This window comes from Aplidium turbinatum, chromosome 1 (assembly GCF_918807975.1).
Source record: "Aplidium turbinatum chromosome 1, kaAplTurb1.1, whole genome shotgun sequence".
Lineage (NCBI taxonomy): Eukaryota > Metazoa > Chordata > Ascidiacea > Aplousobranchia > Polyclinidae > Aplidium > Aplidium turbinatum.
This window is the reverse complement of record NC_137472.1, coordinates 38,583,495-38,604,716: the sequence shown is the minus strand read 5'-3', so window position 1 is coordinate 38,604,716 and position 21,222 is coordinate 38,583,495. Positions and strand designations below refer to the sequence as shown.

Below are 21,222 nucleotides of genomic sequence, written 5' to 3'. Positions count from 1 at the left end.
GTTGAAATTTAATGCAGCAACTGATAAATGCATTTTCAATTAAACAATGTCCCACTCTGCAACAGCACAAGCGTTAAAGTTATTTGGTCTTTCACCTTTAGAAGTTAAAGATGAGTTTGAAGAGGTTTGAAAAAATACTAAGTATTTTTTCTTATATATATGATTAACATAAGTGTTTTGTGTCGTCTTTTTCTACAGCAAGTTACTATCGCCAGCCTCTGAACTCTAAATTGATCTCTAAAAAGTATCTTTCTCAATCGTTTGTTGTGTCACTTTTAGTGTACTTTTTAGTATCCTTTAGTTATGAAAATAGGATTTTATTTGAATAAGTACCTTCTAATGATCCTAATAAGGGTGAAACAGGCTGTTGTTAGGTTTTTACTTACTAAGTAGTAACTGAATTGATGTAATGTGCTCTGCTTGGCAATGACCACTTTTTATAGTCAAATATGAATGAATGTTTTCATGCAATGTTTTTAAATAGATTTCTTTTTAATTGACTGATTCATTAGATTAGTTACATCTTGCATTTTACAATTTTATATATAACATGTTATTTTTTTCTTAGAAACTGGATCGATACTTCTGGCTTGTTACAGAGCTTCTCGAAAATGTTTCATCGGAGCGTGAAATAAATGATGTTCTCACTAAGCATGTAAGCATTTCGTCTACTTGTTCATTGGCTTGGGTGGGCAAAGAAGCAGTTTTTGCCTATTTTGATTGTTAAAATCATCAATCAAAGTATCGGTAATAGAAAGTTTACACGTGAACGTTGAATTTCATTTTTTCAGTTCTTTTAATTCTTTTGCTGACGTGGACTGATATGACTGGTTTGTGAAATTTAATCTGAAAGGACCCATCAAATTCTTTTCATTTTTATTGCTGTGTTTATATTGGCGTTATCTATCATTACTTAATGATGTTTGGATTTATTTAATATTTCAAACTTTAAAAATAATCATCTAAATATGCATAGGCCTATGCAACGTTTCTCCAGCATTTACTTCGGTGTTAACATATGACCAGCAAATTGTAGTGCGGAATGGCCCGTTTCGGTGAGTCCGATTCGGTTAGTCCGATCCCTTAACGAGGGATTTTTTCAATTTTTTTTTTTAATTATTGGGTACCTGCCTAATTATCATTGCCGTTTTAGGGTTAGGGGTTAAGGTTAGGGGTTAGAAGTTAGGAACTCACCGAATCGGACTCACCGAATAGTAGCAGACCCATTGTAGTATACAGTGAGAATATGTTTCGTAAATGTATTGACATGTCTTGAATACATACACTGATGTTTCAATATACTGTAATATATAAAAGGTTTCGATCGGCAACAGCGAACATGAAGAAGTTTGTGTTGGACTTCTTTGCAAAGTTCTCTCAGACAGAACAACAGCTGTGAAGGTTTGAATGTCTATTTTGTTGTTTTAAGTATTCACTAATGATTACACTTACTTTACAATAATAAAGAGACTATTTCATGTAGATATTGGTTTATAATGTGGTATGAGAAGTAGAAAAAAGTATGAACATATATATAAATATATACAGTATAATAAACATTTAATAAAACATAAATGTTGTAAACATAAAAATATTATATTTAGTTCAGTGTTGTGGCGTAGTCACGTATATAGCTTTGGCTAGCATGCTATATGGTGTTCTGTTCCTCTTGGTTGTCTGCATAAGACTGCGATTCAGATTAATCAAGCTCATTTTGAAAAACAACGAATGTTCTTGTTTGGTGAAGACATTTTGCAGAAATCTAGGCAAGTGATCTTAGATCCATAGAACAAGCGATTTTCCAGCTAGGCGATTCGTAATCTACATGGCAAATTGGTATCTCTATGGTAAACGTTTATCATTTTTATTGCATTTTATTTTGTTATTTTTAGTCGTTTCAAAACCTAATGATGGTGAATCGGGACAGCTTCAACTGCGTGGTCAGCCACATCAACCTTATTATTTTGGAAAGGTTCAGAAAAGTAATCGATCCTGCACGAATGCAAGTAAGTAGAGTCTATTTGAAGTGCATATTCTGTATTTGATATTAGCTATGAGTAGAGATGTACCGATATATCGGTATCGGCATCGGTATCGGTGATATCGGCCATTTTTTGAGTATCGGTATCGGCATCGGTATCGGCAAAATTTGGCCGATACTGTGGCCGATACAAAACATGTAAAAAAATGCGTTTGCTGCGGATTTTCTGCAGAAGCAAAGATATATATAGATTTTTTAAAGTAATAACTAACGTCACATTGATGTAGAAAAATAACAACCTGTTCAAATTTTTGATACCTCACACTCCCATGACTTCATGCGCGCACCTTTTGCCATTGTTTGCTTACAGTGATTCTTTCACTCAAACACAACGTTTTGTTTCAGCAGTTTTGCGTTGTTCGATTCTTAAGTTGTCAAGGAGACTCAATTTCTCCAATATTTATCATTTGTGTTTCTTTTTTACTCTCAACAGAGGATAAAACCAGGCCAAGACTACCCACGTAGAAAAAATGTATGATTTTGCATCGTTTTTACGTTGCTAAACGTTTAAAAAAAAACGTGTAACTTGGTTGTTTTTAGTAAGCTGGTTCTTTCAGTTTGTGATTTAATTTCCACCTTTCGTTGTAATAAACTCACCAAGCTTAAACAATGTCATGGCAGAGTAAGTAGGCTCAAAATGAAAGCAATGGAACTACGAATCCTCACTAAACTAATCAATAAATGGTCTTTAGGGTGTACCATTTTGCAAAAAGTTTTTAGAAATAATTGCGGCTATGTATTACGGGTTTCCACTTTTTTTAAAAAGTATTTTGGTAGAGTTTCAGAATTTTCCAGCCAAAACTGTGGTTCTGCCGCCATTTTGAAAAAATGGCGTCCAGATAAGATATTATGAAAATCTGCAGCCGTAAACTGGCGTAATGTAATCATATAATATGTCGATTACGGGGTTTTAGGGGTCGCAGAACACGAATCTGAAGTCAAAAACGCTCTACGACAACAATTTTGCAAAGTGAAATTTTACCATTTGAAATTTATGGTGAAATTTTGCAGACATGGACGCAACCTGACCAAGAATACCTCACCCCAGAATGAGCATTCCTGAAATATTGTCAAACTGTTGAAATAACAACACGATTCATTTACAAACAAATTGAGTTAATCACTCTCAAACACGATCCATCCCTGTTTCTTCTGCATGCTATTCCTTATGCTTCAGTCCTGATTGATTTCAATTCCCAGTATTTCATCAACACAATAGCCTATCAGATTTATGCAAACATTCAATTCACTGAATTTTTGACGAATTTCTTTAACAATTGAGTTTGGCTAAGGTAGCTTTTTCGTAATTTGAGAACTGTTCTCTGTGCCCTTGCATGACAAGCAAGAGAGCTTTCCGGTGGCTTTCGTCAGAACACCTGTCAATAAAATCAGTGATTAGCTTAATCCCGCGTTCCGCAATGTCGTTGACCATCCTTACGTTCAAAACGTATTTGCTTAGTTTCTTATAATCACTGAAATTTTTCCATTTTGATACTGGTATTTGTTGCCACTCTTGATCAGTAACTAGTAAGTTCCAAATTGCTTTCCCAATTGTTGCCTCCAGCAATGTAGCCTACAAGTAGGCTACCTTGCCACTTCCCTGAATTGACGGCAGTCGTATCAAATACCTACCATCAATAACACCTTTCTCTCTCCAGTCTCCCACCAATTTTATAACGGCCTGTTCCCGAGATGATCTGGTGCCGTCTGGTATCTCATGCACCCCCAGAAGCTTTCATTTCTGCATTACCTTCATCATCAAAACTAACGCCAGATACATATACACAGCACTGTTCTGATGAAACATTTCCTCTCATTTTCAGAATCTTACCGGCCCAGTGAATTATTGCCAAATCAGGGGCCTGGAACTCATCTCTGATAATTAATTTGGGAGTGAGAGGACCTATAGTCTTATTAGCCAATCTATGAGCTGTTGTGACCTATATTAATATCTTCGACTTGTATACCGGACGCTTGAGCCACATAGCGAACATTGTTCTTTGCCAATAGCTCATCCAAGTCGATCAGATGTTAAAGGTATAGGCTAGGCGACATAATACCCATTTCCTTTTCCATTCAGGAGTTTTCCAGTTGGTACTGTCACTTTCTGTTTCTTCATCTGTACTTAAGTCCAACTTCACGGTTTTCAGATTGTCAGCAACATCCTCTTTCTGTTTCCTTTCACCAGCTGCACTGTGTTGTTTTTCTCTAGCTCAGTCCCGTCTCTTCTACAGAGCATCTCTGCCCAATGCGCAACCTACTTGATCTCTCTGGAGCTGATTTTTCAGATGTTCCAAATCTGTACTCCAGTCAATAATACCAGAATGCATGAGAATTGATCGGAAAGTAGTCTTACATATATTCAGAGGATCTTTGAGTTTTTCTTCCATATCATGCAAACGTTTTTTTAAATGAATCACTATTATTCCTCTCAAGCCTGGAATCAAGTTCTAGTTGATACCAAGTTTCATACAAATTCTTCAGATGCCGGTCTATATCAGCACTTTAACAATAACCTTACACGATTCCTTCTCTGTTCCAGATTGTTTCTCGTTCTTCTTACTAAATACCAAACCCACGCCAAAATGATGTTTACATACCTGGCGAATTTCTTCCCTAGCTGTCACGATGGATTGGTTGATCGTTCTGTGACTTTTGTCTCTGAGGAACAACAGCCTAGCAAGAACGTCAGAGCTTTTAGGAAGCTTTGGAACACCTAGTCTTTCGCTAGTGTTCCCAATGAGGAAGAACTTTATTTTTGGTTTTTGTGCCAGTGAGCGGTGTGCTTCACCGGCCGTCTCATTCAGTGGCATTACTGATCTGAATCTTGTAACTTGCGTACGATCACTAGCTACTCTTCGAGTCACTGAGCTAATGATGATCTTCGTTGTGTAAAAGTAAAGCATTTACCCAGTTGGGAGAGTTCACTTCGGCTTTTCGAACTTTTTGGTCTGCCATGGGGTACTCTGTTGCCGTCCATTAGTTAATAAGCAGGTAGGTTAGTAATTATAAGTACAGGCTATACTGTGGACTAATTAGTAGATTTTCATCGGATGTGAAAGTACACGAGAAAGTACATGTTAATTTTTTCCTCATACTGATTGATATAATCACACCGACTAGAAAAGTTTATGCATAGCCTACATGCATTTCAAGGTTAAAATGACAATAAGATGCTCTTTTCATGTAACTCTGTAGTCCAAAACAGTGTGATCACATTTATATGTCAAAATTCACTTTGCAAAATTGTTGTCGAAGAGTGTTTTTAACTCCAAATTCGAGTTCTGCGACCCCAAAAACCCCGTAATCGACATATTATATGATCACATTACGCCAGTTTACGGCTGCAGATTTTCATAATATCTTATCTGGACGCCATTTTTTCAAAATGGCGGCAGAACCACAGTTTTGGCGGGAAAATTCTGAAACTCTACCAAAATACTTTTTAACAAAAGTGGAAACCCGTAATACATAGCCGCAATAATTTCTAAAAACTTTTTGAAAAATGGTACACCCTAATGGTCTTGTTGCGCGTAAGATGACAACCTCATTGTGAAGAAAGGAGCATTCTTCCCGGCTATCAGCACAAGGCTGAGCACTCACTAGTACAGCGAGCTGTTGCAATTTGCTAACCACAACGGTGTAGCTTCCACGCTAGCCATTTAGACCATCCAATCAACTACCGGTACTTATATGTTTCTCGGCAGCCGTGTTGTAGCAAGAATTGACATTAACAAGAATTGAAATGGCTAGTGTGGAAGCTACATCATTGTGGTTAGCAAATCGCAACTGCTCGCTGTACTAGTGAGTGCTCAGCCTTGTGCTGATTAAACGCTTAGCAAAGTAAAAACGATGCAAAATTATACATTTTTGCTACCTGGGTAGTCTTGGCCTGGCAAAAGCTTTTCACCCAAACTAAAAGCGCCCTTAGGTTGCACATTACTTGTCGAATAGTTTTTGTACGACTACACAAATGACTTGGTTTACATTTTACATCTTATTATCCATTATGATAGCCTATTTGGAGAGTTCGTGCAAACACTTTATTAATTTTTCAGAAACCCCAATTATGATGTAATGTTTCTTCCCTTATACCCCAGTCCTCAATTACAGTGGCCTTTCATAACTAAAACCTACTATTATGACACAACAATGCGGTTGAAATTGGATTCTTGAATCTTTAATAAATTATGCCAATTGAAAGCTTTTTTTAATAGTTTTTATGCAAATAAGGTATATATATAAAACTTAGCATTTGATATAATTCCTTGCAAATACCAAAATTGCTTCTTTTTGTAACACCAAAGTATCGGCCAAAATATCGATATCAGTATCGGTATCGGCCTAAAAAAGTGATATCGGTATCGGGATCGGTATCGGCCAAAATATTGGTATCGGTACATCTCTAGCTATGAGTATTGAAATTTATTTGCCTTAAGCAAAATATTTGTCAATGTTGCTGCCGATTCAAGACTTTGTGAGATTCTGAGTGTGATTTTATTTCTTTGTTAGTTCAAATGCACATTAAGTTTCGTATTAACTTGTTGCCAGCTTATTTGGGTCATACAAGAGCTGATGAAAACGTCTGCTCCGGGATGTGAAGGACTTTGCGTTTCATTCATGAAGCAGATAATTGGTAACTCTACATTTGTTATTACTGACAATACGGTTTCAAAATTGTTTAGTTCAGACAGATTTGTGTCATTTGTTTGGTATGAAATTTAAGCGATTTATAACTCAAAGCCAAAATAAGGGGAGCAGCTGACTTGAAGACTATATGTCACTTCGTTGCTTCCTGTCGTCTGTTGTATCGCATCTGTGATCGCAGTGTACTGTATGTTATCGCAATGGACGCAAATAAAAACACGATTGTAATTGTTATTATTATTATTTTCAAAGTCATCGAAAACTTTCATATGTTTGAATGAATTTTGATGGAAGTCACGCTGTGTCCTAATTGCACAAACTTGTTTCGAATATTGTTCGAACTATTTTTAGTGTTTTGCTATTGAAGAATGTTTTGTGTTGTTGATCAGGTGGCGACACGACACCAAGAAACCTTCGATTGATCGAAGGACTACTTGACGTGTTGAATGCTAATCCAGGGTTTGTCGACAAGTCTGTGTCGTTGATGCAAATCGCCGTCTACACTTATTTACGGCTGCTTCAGGTGCAAATAATTAATCGATAGATTGTAAGCTCCCGACATATTAAGGTGTTTTTTCATCAGGTTCAGTCGGTTGCTTATTGCTTAATGGTGGAAATTTAAACCAAAGAAACGTGATATCAAGGAGACGAAGCCGCTATGTGCCACTATTATATTATATAGATTTTATTGGCCACACACCCGAGTGGTGAGAGCCTTGAGACGGCACTCGAAAGGGCGTGAGCAACTCAGCATGTGGTTGTATCTTTGGCAGGACATTGAAAGGTATGCCTAAAGGCGGACATGAAGATTGGCTTCCTTGCCTTCCTGTCCACTTAATCTAAATCTTCAATCACCGGGCTTAAGCCTGGATACGAAAAACAAATTGTATAGTTTCTTCTTTTTGCTTGGTGCTTTTGTCTTTATTAGCTGAGACTCATTGCGGCGACTCAGCCTTGGGAAGGAAGAAGCTTATTCAGTTATCATAGTAGTTTTGTAATTTGTATAACAAAGATATTTGTGCTTCAACTTTGAAATGTTCACTTGTTTCACAGGATCATTTCCACCAAAGTCTCACTCAGTTGCGGCAGAAAGAAGTAAACTTTTTGATTACACACCTCAGAGACAAGGTAATCATCGATCTACGTATCCAAACATGATGCATATTCACTTTTTCGACACTCTATCTCTATTTTTTATTGTACAGTATGCAAACTGCTGAGCGATCTTGTGTCATGGATGATAGCGTTGTAAGAAGTTTCGCCGTTTTTCTTTGATCGTTCATTTGTTGTTCTAGTTATCTTCATAGCAAAAGCAACTCAAAAACATTGATGATGACTGTTCGAGAAACAAATTGGTGATAACTATTCACAACTAAAACACTAATAAGTATTTGACCACTACCGCTGAACATTACTAAAATATACAAATACAAAAACAATGGTATGCATTCACTACTAGTGCTTTTCTTAGTCAATGACCAATCTACGTAGTAGAAGGAGCGATATATTAGGTCAGCTAAGACTGAATACTCACACTACAATACTACATAACAGCGAGCAAACGGAGGGCCTTCCTCCCGGAAAGCATGGACCGTGGAAGTATTGGCGATGCCTCAATCGCTTACGAGCTGGCATTGGCAGGTGTAAAACTTTGATGAGACACTGGGGGTATTCCATGGGGAGCACAAGTTGTAAATGCGGACAGGAGCAAACAATGCAACATCTACTCGAATGCCCTGACCTAAAAGCAAGGTGCTCTGCACAGGATTTAGCCGAGTTCAACGATAGAGCAAGAGCCTGCGTGATGCTCTGGGCTACGGCCGTGTGACACACGATGAAGAAGAATCAAAAATGGTGAAAATATCAAACACCCTATTATTCATGTTATACGCATTGTGCAATGGTCGATTGTTATTGGTTGGCAGTGTTTTATTTTCTTTGCATTGCAGTGGATGGAATGCTGTGGAATAGGGCGAGATTTGATTCGGTTGCTCTCTGCTGTTGCTAGGATACCGGAATTTGAAAAACTCTGGTCCGACCTCATCCACAAGCCACAGGTTGGTCGCTTCATATCGCCCATATTATAAGTTCACAAATTTACACTGATGCCAGGTGTCAGTCTCAGTGGTTATCAAACAAGCTGAAATTACTACCAAGGAAATATCTCTGCTTAGATTTAATAAATGTCCTATCAAGTAAAGCACTCGGACAGATTATATTTTTGGTGAGTTTGGTGTGGCATGTCAAGTATATTTACTTTTCTTTTAGTGCAATTTTTTTAGTTTTTTTTTTTATATATTATATCCATTATGATCATTTTAGTTTCGTAATCAAAGTGTGACAAAAAGAAAGTAGGCTACGCGGTTTAACGGGGGAAATGTGGCATAAGTCGGCCATAAAGCTCAATAGTTGTCAAATCGTTTCGTGTTGTTCTTCAGGTGTTGTCTTCATCTTTCACTGGGATCTTATCGCTGTTGCAAGCTCGGACGTCTAGAAAGTTCCTTACTTGCCGCATAACGCCGGACATGGAGAATAAAATCCACTTTCTACTTCATAAGGTTGGTGTTGTGCCCGCTTGAAATTTTGCCATCGAGATTTGTGCACGTTTGGTCTGGTCGCTTCAGGCTTTGTTTTCTATTTTAATTAAGTTCCACGCTTATGTACAACGGAATGGCCCGTTTCGGTGAGTCCGATCCCTTCACGGGTATTTTTTCAATTTTTTTTTTTAGTTATCGGGTACCGTAGCCTAATTAATTATCATTGCCGTTTTAGGGTTAGGGGTTTGGGGTTAGGGTTAGAGGTTAGGAACTCACCGAATCGGACTCACCGAATAGTAGCAGACCCTATGTACAAAGCATCCGGTTATAATGGAATTCATTGTTTTTTGACAGTTAAGTAGATTTTTTTCTATTTGTTTATATTAGTAGATTTTAGAATATGATTTTATTCGTTTTACTGGATAGAGAACGGACCAAATTTTTCAAAATTCAGCCCTCGAAGTTTGAAACTGCAAGTGCATTATAATTCATATATAATACAAATCCTATAATGTTTATAGTATAATATGGTACATATGTATAATACAATTGGAAAACACGTCATGAGGTCATGAAGGTTTTGTTTATTGCTTTCGCTTCACTATCTCTCATAAATTCTCTACTTGTACAGCAAAGGTCTTATTTCAATTTGAAGGAATGCGTGGAAAACCAAAAAGTTTTTTTCATGATAGGTTAGATTCGGCAACCACAAACGTTATCAAGATTGGTTTCAACGATTGTACCTCTCGACTCCGGACAGTCAGACGCTCCGTAGCGACCTCATTCGGTACATATGCGGCTGCATCCATCCCTCCAATGAAATTCTGTGCTCTGACGTCATGCCAAGGTAACTTTTCATTTGTTTTTAGCCGGTCTCGCATTTTTCAACAATTTTATAACGCTGTTTTGTCGTTTACTTGACGTTCGGGCTTCATTGTTGTTGCGCTGAGTGGCATGCAAATACGTTTAACGCTGTTTCAGATAAATAAATAAGAAAATACATGCGAGATATCCGTCAAACTAGGTGTGCGATTCTAGCATAGTCACAAGTCAATATAATGCTTTCAGGTGTTTTATTTTAGCCGAAATTTTGGTTTCTTACAATAATATGTTGAATTATTTTAATCATTATAGTCGTGATTGTTCTGTGCGAGTTCGTTTAACTCTGTCGGTCACTACAACATTTTTGTTTTTTAAGGTGGGCTGTGATTGGTTGGTTGCTGTCAACGTGCACGTCACGCATCGCTACTTCCTACAGTAACCTGGCACTTTTCTGGGACTGGTTGTTCTACTCCCCGGAAAAGAACAGCATAATGGACATCGAGCCTGGCATACTGGTCATGTACCAAAGCATGCGAAACCATCCAGCCATCACCACAAGCTTGCTTGACTTTCTGTGCAGGACGATAGTGGAATTCCACCCACCTCTTATAAACCAGGTTACTATGACAGAAACGTTTACGTGATAAATGTTTGAAAATATACTTTCCTGGATACATTTTGTTCTATTTGTAAAGTCTTTAGTAAGTTTTATGCTTTCTCGCTGCACCAATTTAACACCCACTAGTAGCAGTTTTCTATGCATGCTTCTCCACAAGAACTTTGTCGTGAAGTTGCAAAAAAGCAAGCCCACATTATCGTAACTGCAACGTTGCAGAGCAAGTTTGTGAAGGATTGTAATGGCCTTTCAACAAAATGAACACGTCACAGATTAGCACTTTCATTTTGTGAAAATGGCATGTGATTTGAGTAATTGACTTATCACCTCTGGAGACGTCACGATAGTTGAGTAGAAATTGTATCGCCGTCAGGTGGCAGAAGAGAGTAGCTGTAAGATTCCTTTTTTGTAGATCCGTCAAGGAGTGCACGCAGCGTTTCGAACTATTCTCGATAAGCGCGTGGTTCAGTCTCTCTCCCCCATCCTGGACAATCCCAAGCTGGACCACGAGCTGCGGGGATTGATCCGAAGCAATCTTCAGGAATTTTGTTCTCCCACTCCTCCGGATGGTCAGAACAATTAACTGCTTTTTATTTTATTATTTCCGATTTAAAAAAAGACGGCAAGTTGTTGCAAGTCGTGCTTTTAGTTTTGGGGCTCTCCAAATTCCAGAGCGTTTCAGCAAAATTTTAATTGTTTAATTTCTGAATATAGCTGCGCATTTTCAAACATAAATTTGTTGCATCAAATATCTTTTACACTTTCTCCTCAGGCAAGGCTCCTCCTAACCCCCCTCTTCCTCCCGAACCAAGTGGTGATCAATCGTCTCTTCCAGAACAAGACATCGTTAAGGAAGAACCCATGGTGATCGAAGATGGTGATTAATTATATTTCTTTATTTAATTATTATTTAGGTGACTAGTTTACTACTTGGTAGAAAATGTAGAGTAAAAACAAAGTGAAAACATTAGTTTAGAATGAAAATTGAAGCTCAATTTTTTCAGCGGCGAAGTCGATCACGCTTTCAATGGTTGTGTACTTCTTTATACTGTCGCGAGAACACTGATCGTTGAACAGTGGTTGAAAGTACGATGCAATATCTTACCCTAAATTTTTTTTGAATAATCGAGATTGTACATTACATTCGTCGCATTACGTGTATCACAGTCGGTGTGGTTCGTGAAAGAGACGTTGACCACGAAAATTTTGCCAGCGTTCTCATTGTGGTGCAGTGGCTTAAAGTGTTCTTAGTTGCGTATTTGTTATTTCTTGAGAATCAGATACAAATGTTCTCGCTGTCTCCCAAGAAAGACTTTGTTTTTGTTCGCGGAGTGCACAGATCCTCACATTCGTTTTTCTCACGGTGGTTTTCAGAAATTGCAGTTTTCTTTGAGCAGTAGTTTATTGTTGTTTGCGGTTTAAAACTTCTGCCTTCGCAACTTAGTTTCTGTGTGGAACCTGGAGCGTTCTCCTGTACTATCATATGTCTGCTACTTTGTGAATGTTCATGTTTCACATTCGGAGAACATGTCACACAAACTCTTGGAGTAGTCATGTGATGAGAGCGATTAAAAGTTTTTTTGTCAATTAGAATGAATTGCAGTTTATTGAAAGCGTTTTGCGTTTTCTGAAAAGCTTTCTAATGCACTTGTATTGTGCATCTGTTGTCTTGTGGCAACCAGCGTATCAATTAAATTGAAAAAAAATTGGAAAAGTGGACTGCCATTAACAAACTGGGTCAAGAAATTCGGTTGACATCTGTCATATGGCCTTCACACTGACGTTTTCTCTTTTTTTAATCACCCTCCCTCACAAACTTGTATATTGTAGAGTTTTGAGAGTAAATTTGACCATATAACCAATCAGCATTGGTATTCAATTTAGTTTATTTCATTGTGTCCAACTGTCCATCTTCGTCTTCTGACCTTGTCTACCTCATTCCTATGTTCTTTTTGACGTCCATGTTTTTTTCATCCACCTTCAAACCCATTGCCTTTCCAACATGTTTTTTTTCGTTCTCAGCACAGCATATTTCTCAGCTACCTCTTCTTTTACAAGTTGGTCTGTTTCTCCTTCATTTCTAGTATATCTATCGATTTTAGTCCTTTTTTATTTCCTCGTTTTTATCCCACATATTCTTCTCACAATTTTTTCGGTGTTGTTACAGGATTGCCTAAATTCACTCGTTCGTAACACGTTAATATTTACCTAAGACACACCATTTGACATTATAAGGTACTCTCAAAACTTTAAAAAGCACAACTGCAAATATTGAGACAGCCACTGTTAGTAAACATATATTTTCTTATCTTGCGATTTTAATTATTAATTATCCAAATATGCAAAGACGCATAAAACGCTTCATATCATATTCTTTTAGATGCATGCGACAAATTTAATCCGATTGCAAGTGTAGTTTCAGATTTTGCAAAGTTTTGTGTATCAGAGAAGATGCCGAGTTTTCATATATTTGTGACTCGCAGACGACTCGGACAACGACGTTGCTGAAAAGAAATCCTCTCACGAATCTGACTTGAGCCAAGATAACAATGCCGCGATTTTTAGCGATGACGACGACGACCAAGGTATGTGCGCTCTCATGTGCTATTTTAGTTCGAATAAGGAAATTGATTGACTTAAGAAAGACAATTTTGGTATTATTTGTGTTAGTTTTTATTTGTTTCTGTTGTGATGACGAAGCGCGTACTTTCATTAGATCTGTATTCATTTGTTTCATTAAATCACTTATGCTTTTCCATGCCAACGATTACTTTTCCATTTTCATCACCAAACATCCCAGAACCCAGCCAACAAACGTTGTTGTTTTTACATAGTTTCAGCGTCTAGTTACGTTGAAACCATGTGAGTAAAGGCAACATTTTCTTACTGAGGTGCGGTCAACAAATTTGACTGGCCTACGTTACTGCGTGTCACAGCGATATTTCAAACTGTCGCATGATCTCGTCATCTTGAGTTACAGTGTATTTCCGCAATGTGAATTTACATTTTAATCATAACCACCGACAAGTTCTGATTGTTACTTATTAGTTATGCACTCACTACTCACTTTACCAACTGACCCTGAGTGTCCCTTTTCCACAGTAAACACTAGTCATTACTTGATCTAGATTGAAAAATACAACCAAGTCGCTTTTGTGAGGGCATATGCCTGGTGCTAGATATATTCTTCATTGGAACGGAAGCACTAATTTGAAACTTGCAATTGGCTTTGCAAACCAATGTTACCCTGTTTTATAGTTTATTGTTGAACGGTTGGAAAAGGTATTTATTTAAAAAAAGATATTTAAAAGGTGTTTTAAAACTTCCATCAGGAAATTCGTAAATTTAGTTGGGGTTTTGTAGGTAGATTTCACATTCGAAACTATTAAAACTTGTTTTAATGTTTTTATGCAAATTTTTTTACAAATTATACAAATAACAATAACCCCGTGTTAATGACAAGTATGCAACTACGCAATACATGCTGATTTTACTGATTTCAGGGCATTATAAATAACCATGCGTTGTGGAGCTTCCGGTTGTTGTTTCGAGTTATTGTTGTAAAAGCTCTACTTTATTTTTTTAGTCAGCGAATTAGGCTATTTACATTTCATAACAGACACTGTAGTAAAAATGGTATAAAAATAGTTATAAAGTCTGCTTGTAGATTTCACGCTTGAGTGATCTCGTAAGTGGATAAAACGTGAAAACGATGTTGAAATTGTTTTACGATCGCCACCTTTGAGGTGTTTCGGCGGAATTGTGCTGTTCGTTTGTTCAGTAGTTTTAAAAGTAAACAGACTTTATTTGAGAGTATTTTGGTGGACTTCGGCTCTACAGTGTATTACCTGAAACTAGTATACAGCAGCAACTATTGTTGCATCGATGAGCGTTTTTTATGCATTTATTTTTCGCAAAGTTTGTGATAATTTTTTAGAGCAAAATTTGAAAAGCGTCTGACAGTGGTGTTTGACATGCTTTGAGCAGATGTATTTATGTATATAATAATGTTTTATCATTAGAGGATTTTTACATTACTTATTATATTTGGCACTTTTGTTGTACTCATATTGACACATTGAGTTACGATTCTTTTTTCACACAAGGATGACATGTGTTCTGTGTTTCACTTTTAAGGTGCGTCTACACGAGAAAGTGTTCTTGCTTAGAAATTCTTGCTTAAGCTAGTGATTAAGGTCGTTTCGTCTACACTGGCAACCTCGACGAAGATTTTGCTCGCTTGAATCGCGGTCACGTGAGTATCTAATCCCCAATGACGTCACGTTTTAAAAAGTTCCCGCCAAAGCATAGCAGTTCGCGCTAAAGTACAGCAGAGTAGACCAAGCAACTGACTGTTCTTTAACCATTTGAAGTTGTTCAAGTTGTTGCAGTCTTTCAGTCATGGCTTCCCAGAAGTTGTGTAAAAAATGCTGCAAAAAGCGAAGGATGCAAACCCGCAATTTACTGCTTATTGAAGCATTCAGACACCTCAGTGAGGTTGAAATGTTGGAAACAGAATTTCGTGTCAGCGTGGGTGACTGGTAACAACCAGCAAGATCATTCCTCCGCTATTTTTATTACCCAGTGTACAATGGTAAAGGTTTTCTGCTGAGATCCTGTTTTGGATTTGAAATTGGAAAATATTGTGCTTTCTATGGGCTATTTCGAGTACGGTCACCGCCAGTTCAGCCCGCAACATTAATAAGAACGGGTTGGGATCAAAACTTAACGAAATCCTTTAACGATACCGCGCTGCCCTATCTGGATACTGAGCTGAGAGGAGACCTGAGATTTTGGCGGGAAAAAAACATTTCTAAGCAAGAGAACTCACTTAAGCGCCCAGTTTTTCGCTCTGGAGCGTATTTTTTCTCGACGGCTCGCTTACTCGCCCATTTTCTTAAAAGTAAGCGGCACAAACTGCGATTAACTTAAAGAAACAAGAAGTTTGGCTAGCTTAAGCAAGAAAACAGTCGTCGTGTAGACGCACCTTTAACCGTCGTTGTACGACTGTACGTCGTGATCATCATGGTAGTGATTTATGACGTAAGCAACTTGGATACACGACGCTGTCGATTCTAGGTGAACCAAAACCAAAGTGCTAAACACACACGCCGTGTGTAAATTGGATGTCCTTGTTGTTCATTGGTCTTTTCTAAATTTGACGTTCTGTGTGATGATAATGTTTGACTCTTCCTGTTGGTATAAGATATCATTGGAATGAAAAGTTGTCACCATGATCAAAAGTACGGTACATTGAGAAAAGACGCATTTTACTCTATGGAGTGTGTCGAAATTGAAGACTGGTGTATAAACGTTAATGTTTTATTATTTTCTGACTTCATCTATGTCTAATTTATAAAAATCGAAATACAGTTTTATTTGTGTTGGCAGGAAACACTGAATTTATTTTTGCTGTTCTCCTTGTTTGTTGAGCAATTTAGGCTGCTTCCCAGGGCTAACGTTAGCTGGCGTTAGTAAATAGTGAGAGAGTCTTGAATTGCAATCAACTACCGGGCTTTTCAAGGAGTCCTCCTTATCCGATCGCAATTCGTTCAGCCGGCAGGGTAGCGGGCTTATCCCCCGACACCGAGAGCAGAGTGCTTAAGGGTTGCGTTGAACGAACGACTTACATCAACTGTAGAATACCTGTGTGATACCTCTATCTCCCCTTTACAAAGCTAAACGTGCCTTTTCAGATGTTTCTCCACAGAGACTGAGCCAATACGTTTTTGTAGTGACTTTCCAACTTGCTTTAAATTAGTGTATTTATTGCGAAATTGTTGGCAAGGTTAATTATGCAATTATAATAATTATGCAAAAGCAAAACAAAAGAAGTCGTGACTCGTACTGCGTAGATCATAGTCCGAAGACGATCGCATTGCTTGGTGCGAATTTCATTAGTTCGTCAAGATTCAAGTTCTGTCGATCCAGTTAGACGTCGAAAAGAACGTTGTAGGGCTCTCAAGCAACATTCGCATAGCGTTGTTTCTTGCTCGTCTTGATTTGAACTTCTGTTTGATGGTGTGATGCCGATGTTTGGCTCATCCTGTATGTATAACATAGATAGATATACAGTAGTTTCTCTTATTAAGCCCACAGTTAATACGCCCACTCGTTTGTTGAGCCCAATTTGGTCCGGTCCCTTCTTAATAAGTCCAAATTTCGATTACATTTGCTTGAAATTGTATAAAAAGCGTCACAATTTACACTTTTTCGTTTTGCTTTGGACAATTTCACGCTTTATTACGCTGCTGACTCAGCTGTTAATTCAACTGTTTCGTCACAAATTGTTTAATCTGGATCTCATTTTATTGGATTTTGCAAAATACAGCTCGTTGCTGACACTACTCGCATAAAACGCAATTTTGAATAAGAATAGGTCGTTGTGTTGGCTGCTGCGTGGCCGAGTAGTGAGAATACTGAGAACGTATGCGCGACGCTCGAAAACAGCTTTGTCTCGTTGCTAAGAAATTTAGAAACTTTTAGCCATAGTACAGTCGGCCATAGTCAATTATGCGTATTAGGAGTGGCAGAAATTCGTTCCCCGCTTGATAAGCCCAAAATCGTCCGGTCCCCTGGTGGGTTTAATAAACACAGACTACTGTATATCACAATATTTGAACAGACGATGCATTACGAAAAGGCATTACCCATCAAAGTGTGTTGAAATTGCCGCTCGATCCATAAACTTTCGTGTTTTTTTAGTTCACCAATGCTCGCTTTGTGATTCAATAGTCGTACATTTTACTTAAGTTGGATGATGAAAACCCTGGATTTATTTTTGCTGTTAAAATACTTAGAGGTGATTTCAATCAAGTTTAATTTAATTTTTTATTTTTGCAGCTTTTTCTATATTTACCGGTTCTAAATCGGAACTTGGACATCTCAAAGGATTTCCGTTTATTGTAACCTCATCCCTGTCATCGAATGTTTTCGATTCTGTCTCCTGAAAATAAAAAACAAAACGTTAGGCCACTTCATCAATGTAGTGGTGGGATTCATGGTTTTCAATATTCTCTACCAATATCACTAGGGCCCGCAAAAGTTAATAAAGTCAGAAATTTTTAAGGACCTCGTCTGTCCACGAATCAAAGAATCAAGTTGTTTTCAGCACCTAGGGGACTGTGTCTAAGAAGTTTATAGGTCAAAATTTTCAATAAAGTCAAAATTTGTCAAATTATGGCTTTTGATAAACTTTTGTGTTTCTTGAAACTAATTTTTGTCAAAATGCTCGTGGTAGTGGAAGCATTGTAAATCAGGAACTGCGACACAATTAAACCATGTTAACCCATAAAAGCAGGAAATGTGTTACAATGCCCCCTTAGATTAACAGTAACTTTTATCGCAAATTGTCCATTGTTTATTCATTGTTACGTATTTATATACAGTAATTCTTATAAAACACTTCCTCTTCACAAACGTGGTCTTTTTGAAGATCAACAGTTTGGATTTTAGGAATAGTCTACTGACATTCTGTAATACAAAAATGCCTAAGTAAGCTAAATCGTCTTCAGATTTAGACCTTTGTCGAAATTTTGCTGATAAATTTAATTTACCATGCGGAGAAAATTGAGGCGAAGTGCGCTTTCCACAAAGACAAAATAACACAGGCTACCTAAATCTATCGCCAAAAACAAGACGCACTTTTTATAATCCATAAAACACTTGACTTTTCGACAAAATATTAAATTTGGGTCTGAAATCTACAAAATATTATTTTTGGATAACTGGTATCAATTCAAGGAAGAACTGTGGCCTCTACGAATAAGCAATTTCGTAAGATCAAAATAAAGTCAAAAAACATACTGAGTCAAAATAAAACTGGCCCCAATTATTACATTTTTTCTGTGTTAATGATCTTTTCATGTTATTGTATTGTACAAGAGTTGAAATACAATGCGGTGTAACGGTCCTGCGGTCCAAAAGTTACCGTGCTGCTACAGCGTGGCAGTCTATCGTAGAAGTGTGACGTCAGACCACAAATGACCAAAGCTGCCCGGCGTTTCCGAAAGCGATATAAAAACAAAAAAAATACAACTAAGTTTAATTGAGTAGTTGCTCTCAAGCTAATGCATACCTTTTCATTTAAGATTAATCAATGCTTAAAATTGTCAATGTAACTTTTTGACCAAGGTAGGAATTTCAATTATTTTCATAAAAAATAAATAATTATATTTGGCAACCCTGGTAACTTTTGGACTGCGGTCACTCCTGAACCGTTACACTGGATCGGCTGGTATCAAACGTCGCGATTATAAAGTGTGATGTTCTTGTCGCTAAACAAATAGGAGTAGAACGAGACGTTTGTAGGTGGTGTATCCAGTTCAGTGCTCAACAACCGTTATGTCACGAGACGAGGCTACTACGTGTGCTAAGAAAACATTATTCTAAACATGTTCTACCGGCATCGCACTTTGAAAACTTTTTCGGCTATTTATTGAAAATTTGAGCTTTGCAACTGCTGACAATTATTTACACTGATCAACCATTTATGACATTTTGTGATGTCACATTAGCTTTTTTCTGACGTCACACTGCAGAAATTTCTGCGATTGTCTTTGGACAACCATGGCACAACCCTGCTTTAAAAAATTGGAATTGTGAGTTGCTCTTTCGAATTTTGGCTTTGATGTATAGCATTTATGCTCATTAAAACAACCCCAAATATCTTATCAAAATAAATCGTAAGGTTTATTTTATATTCAACTTTACAATATTTTTTCCTTGTGCTATGTTGCTGTGATATTAAAAAACTAGAAAAAATTACTTAGGAACGCTTCATTAACTAAAGGAAATTATGTTCAATTACGGAACAGTTCTTTTTTGCAACGTTCTTCTGGAACTTGATTGGAGTAGTTCCAACTGAATTTACGTACTTGCAGGTCTATTTTGTTTCAATTGAGTTTGTTGTAATAGAGTTTTTAAGAGTTATATTTTTTCAAAGAAGTTTTTGCTTTTCAAAGCTCTTTAACAACAAATTCAATTTTGATTGATTGATTGAATCTTTATCCTCGGACAGGGAAAGCTTCTTTAAGAGCTTAATCCAGTCGGTTTTGCATACTTGTACTTGTAGAGGCTTTGGATCACTGACGCAGACCCGGTTTCGAAAAGGTACCATTAAAAAATCCCCTTCGGTTTTTGTTGGTAATTGCGGAAGAAAAAGGAGCATAGCAGTGGTGGGAATCAACCCACGTCAATGCAATGACTACCACCGCCCTAACCCTCCGCGCCAAGTCAGCCGGTAGCAAAACGATGAGTTAGTTTAGCTATTATTTGCCTTTTCCCTTTGTTGCTCAAACGGGATTTTTAATGGTACCTTTTAGAAAGTTGCGACTCGGTCACCGAGATTGACAGAGTGAAGTTTCCGATTGTTGAAGTCTTGTTCCCGGGGAACTATTCCATTCATTAGATGCCGCTGAATGGAGAGCAGTCCTTAACGTGCGTTGCTCAAGCGCGCTAACCAACTGAGCCCATCCCTGCGGACAATTTTGAGCCTTTTGTTTACGGGAAAACAATTTTTTATTGTTCATTCAACACTTGCAATGTTGACAAATTAAGTTAAGCAACAGTTAAGCTAACAACAAAGATTCAATGTAAATATTCAACAATGGCAGTTTCGTAGTTTGGGGAACGTCATATAAAGTATTCTCCTTTTATGATATATATTTGTCTTACCATTTGGCGTGTTGAAGATAATCTTTGTGGTTCTTGAAACAAAGGTATGATGCCTGTTCAGATTTCTATTTGCAGAATACATATGTTGATTAATGATTAATTAAACATGCTTGATCCTGTGGGGATGAAAAATAGGAATTTGCAAAGTACATTATACAAAGCAGTGGCGTAGCCAAGGGGGGGGTTTTGGGGGTTACAACCCCCCCCCTTTGGCACGCGTGTGACGTCACGATATTGAGAATGATGCTTTCAGTCTAAAAAAAACTTGCCTAATTTTAAACGAAACTCCATTAAAAGAGCGAGTTTTGCCAATACCAAACATTCAAACATCTCAGCCAGGAATTAGCAACAAGAAAACATAGAGACTTAGCTTGTTTTTCCGAAAAATGCCGAAGAAAACATGGTCTTATCCTTTTGCTATGCTACCGGACAGCACCATTTTACAGAAATATTTGTACCCACATTTTTGTTGAAAATGCTCTCAGAATGCACCAAATTCAAAGTAATTTTTCAAAATTTTCTGGGGGAGGCCCCCCAGACCCCCCGCCGTTGGGTGGTCAAAACCCCCCCCTTTCAAAATTCCTGGCTACGCTACTGATACAAAGTATGCCAGTCTTGTAGCCAGTCAGGCATACTTTGCTGTCCGAAAGAAAGCAAATTTATTTTTTTGCTTTATTGACTTTCAGCGTATTTGGAGTAGCTAGGCTATACCGATAATAATCTAAACTGGTAAAATGGTAGATTTCCACCCCCAAAGGATCAAGCGATTATAGTAGCCTACTTGCTAAAGCAAAATTGCAAAAAAAAACTACTGATTAACCTGTCATACAGTAAAATAAATTTAACTTGATTGTGTTTATTTTGAAACAGATATTTCAGAAAAT

At 37.5% G+C, this 21,222-nt stretch overlaps 1 protein-coding gene and 1 long non-coding RNA gene across 2 annotated transcripts in view; one reads left to right on the top strand and one right to left on the bottom strand.

The window, feature by feature from the left end:
• Positions 1 to 6: 6 nt before the first annotated feature.
• LOC145778206 (integrator complex subunit 3-like) overlaps positions 7 to 21,222 on the top strand; it is a 58,301-nt gene continuing 37,085 nt past the window's right edge. The window contains exons 1-14 of the mRNA XM_082589664.1: positions 7 to 124; positions 569 to 655; positions 1,318 to 1,401; positions 1,893 to 2,006; positions 6,593 to 6,677; positions 7,078 to 7,211; positions 7,742 to 7,816; positions 8,638 to 8,745; positions 9,127 to 9,246; positions 9,918 to 10,072; positions 10,424 to 10,664; positions 11,076 to 11,232; positions 11,436 to 11,540; positions 13,147 to 13,248. Coding sequence (XP_082445790.1) covers positions 47 to 124; positions 569 to 655; positions 1,318 to 1,401; positions 1,893 to 2,006; positions 6,593 to 6,677; positions 7,078 to 7,211; positions 7,742 to 7,816; positions 8,638 to 8,745; positions 9,127 to 9,246; positions 9,918 to 10,072; positions 10,424 to 10,664; positions 11,076 to 11,232; positions 11,436 to 11,540; positions 13,147 to 13,248 — 1,645 coding nt within the window. The 5' untranslated portion in view covers positions 7 to 46. The remainder of the gene's footprint in view (positions 125 to 568; positions 656 to 1,317; positions 1,402 to 1,892; positions 2,007 to 6,592; positions 6,678 to 7,077; positions 7,212 to 7,741; positions 7,817 to 8,637; positions 8,746 to 9,126; positions 9,247 to 9,917; positions 10,073 to 10,423; positions 10,665 to 11,075; positions 11,233 to 11,435; positions 11,541 to 13,146; positions 13,249 to 21,222) is intronic.
• Positions 16,440 to 20,456, bottom strand: LOC145778231 (uncharacterized). Its single transcript, XR_014290427.1, has 3 exons — positions 20,339 to 20,456; positions 17,523 to 17,609; positions 16,440 to 16,709 (listed from the first exon to the last, which is right to left on the bottom strand). It is a non-coding gene; the product is annotated as an uncharacterized LOC145778231 (long non-coding RNA).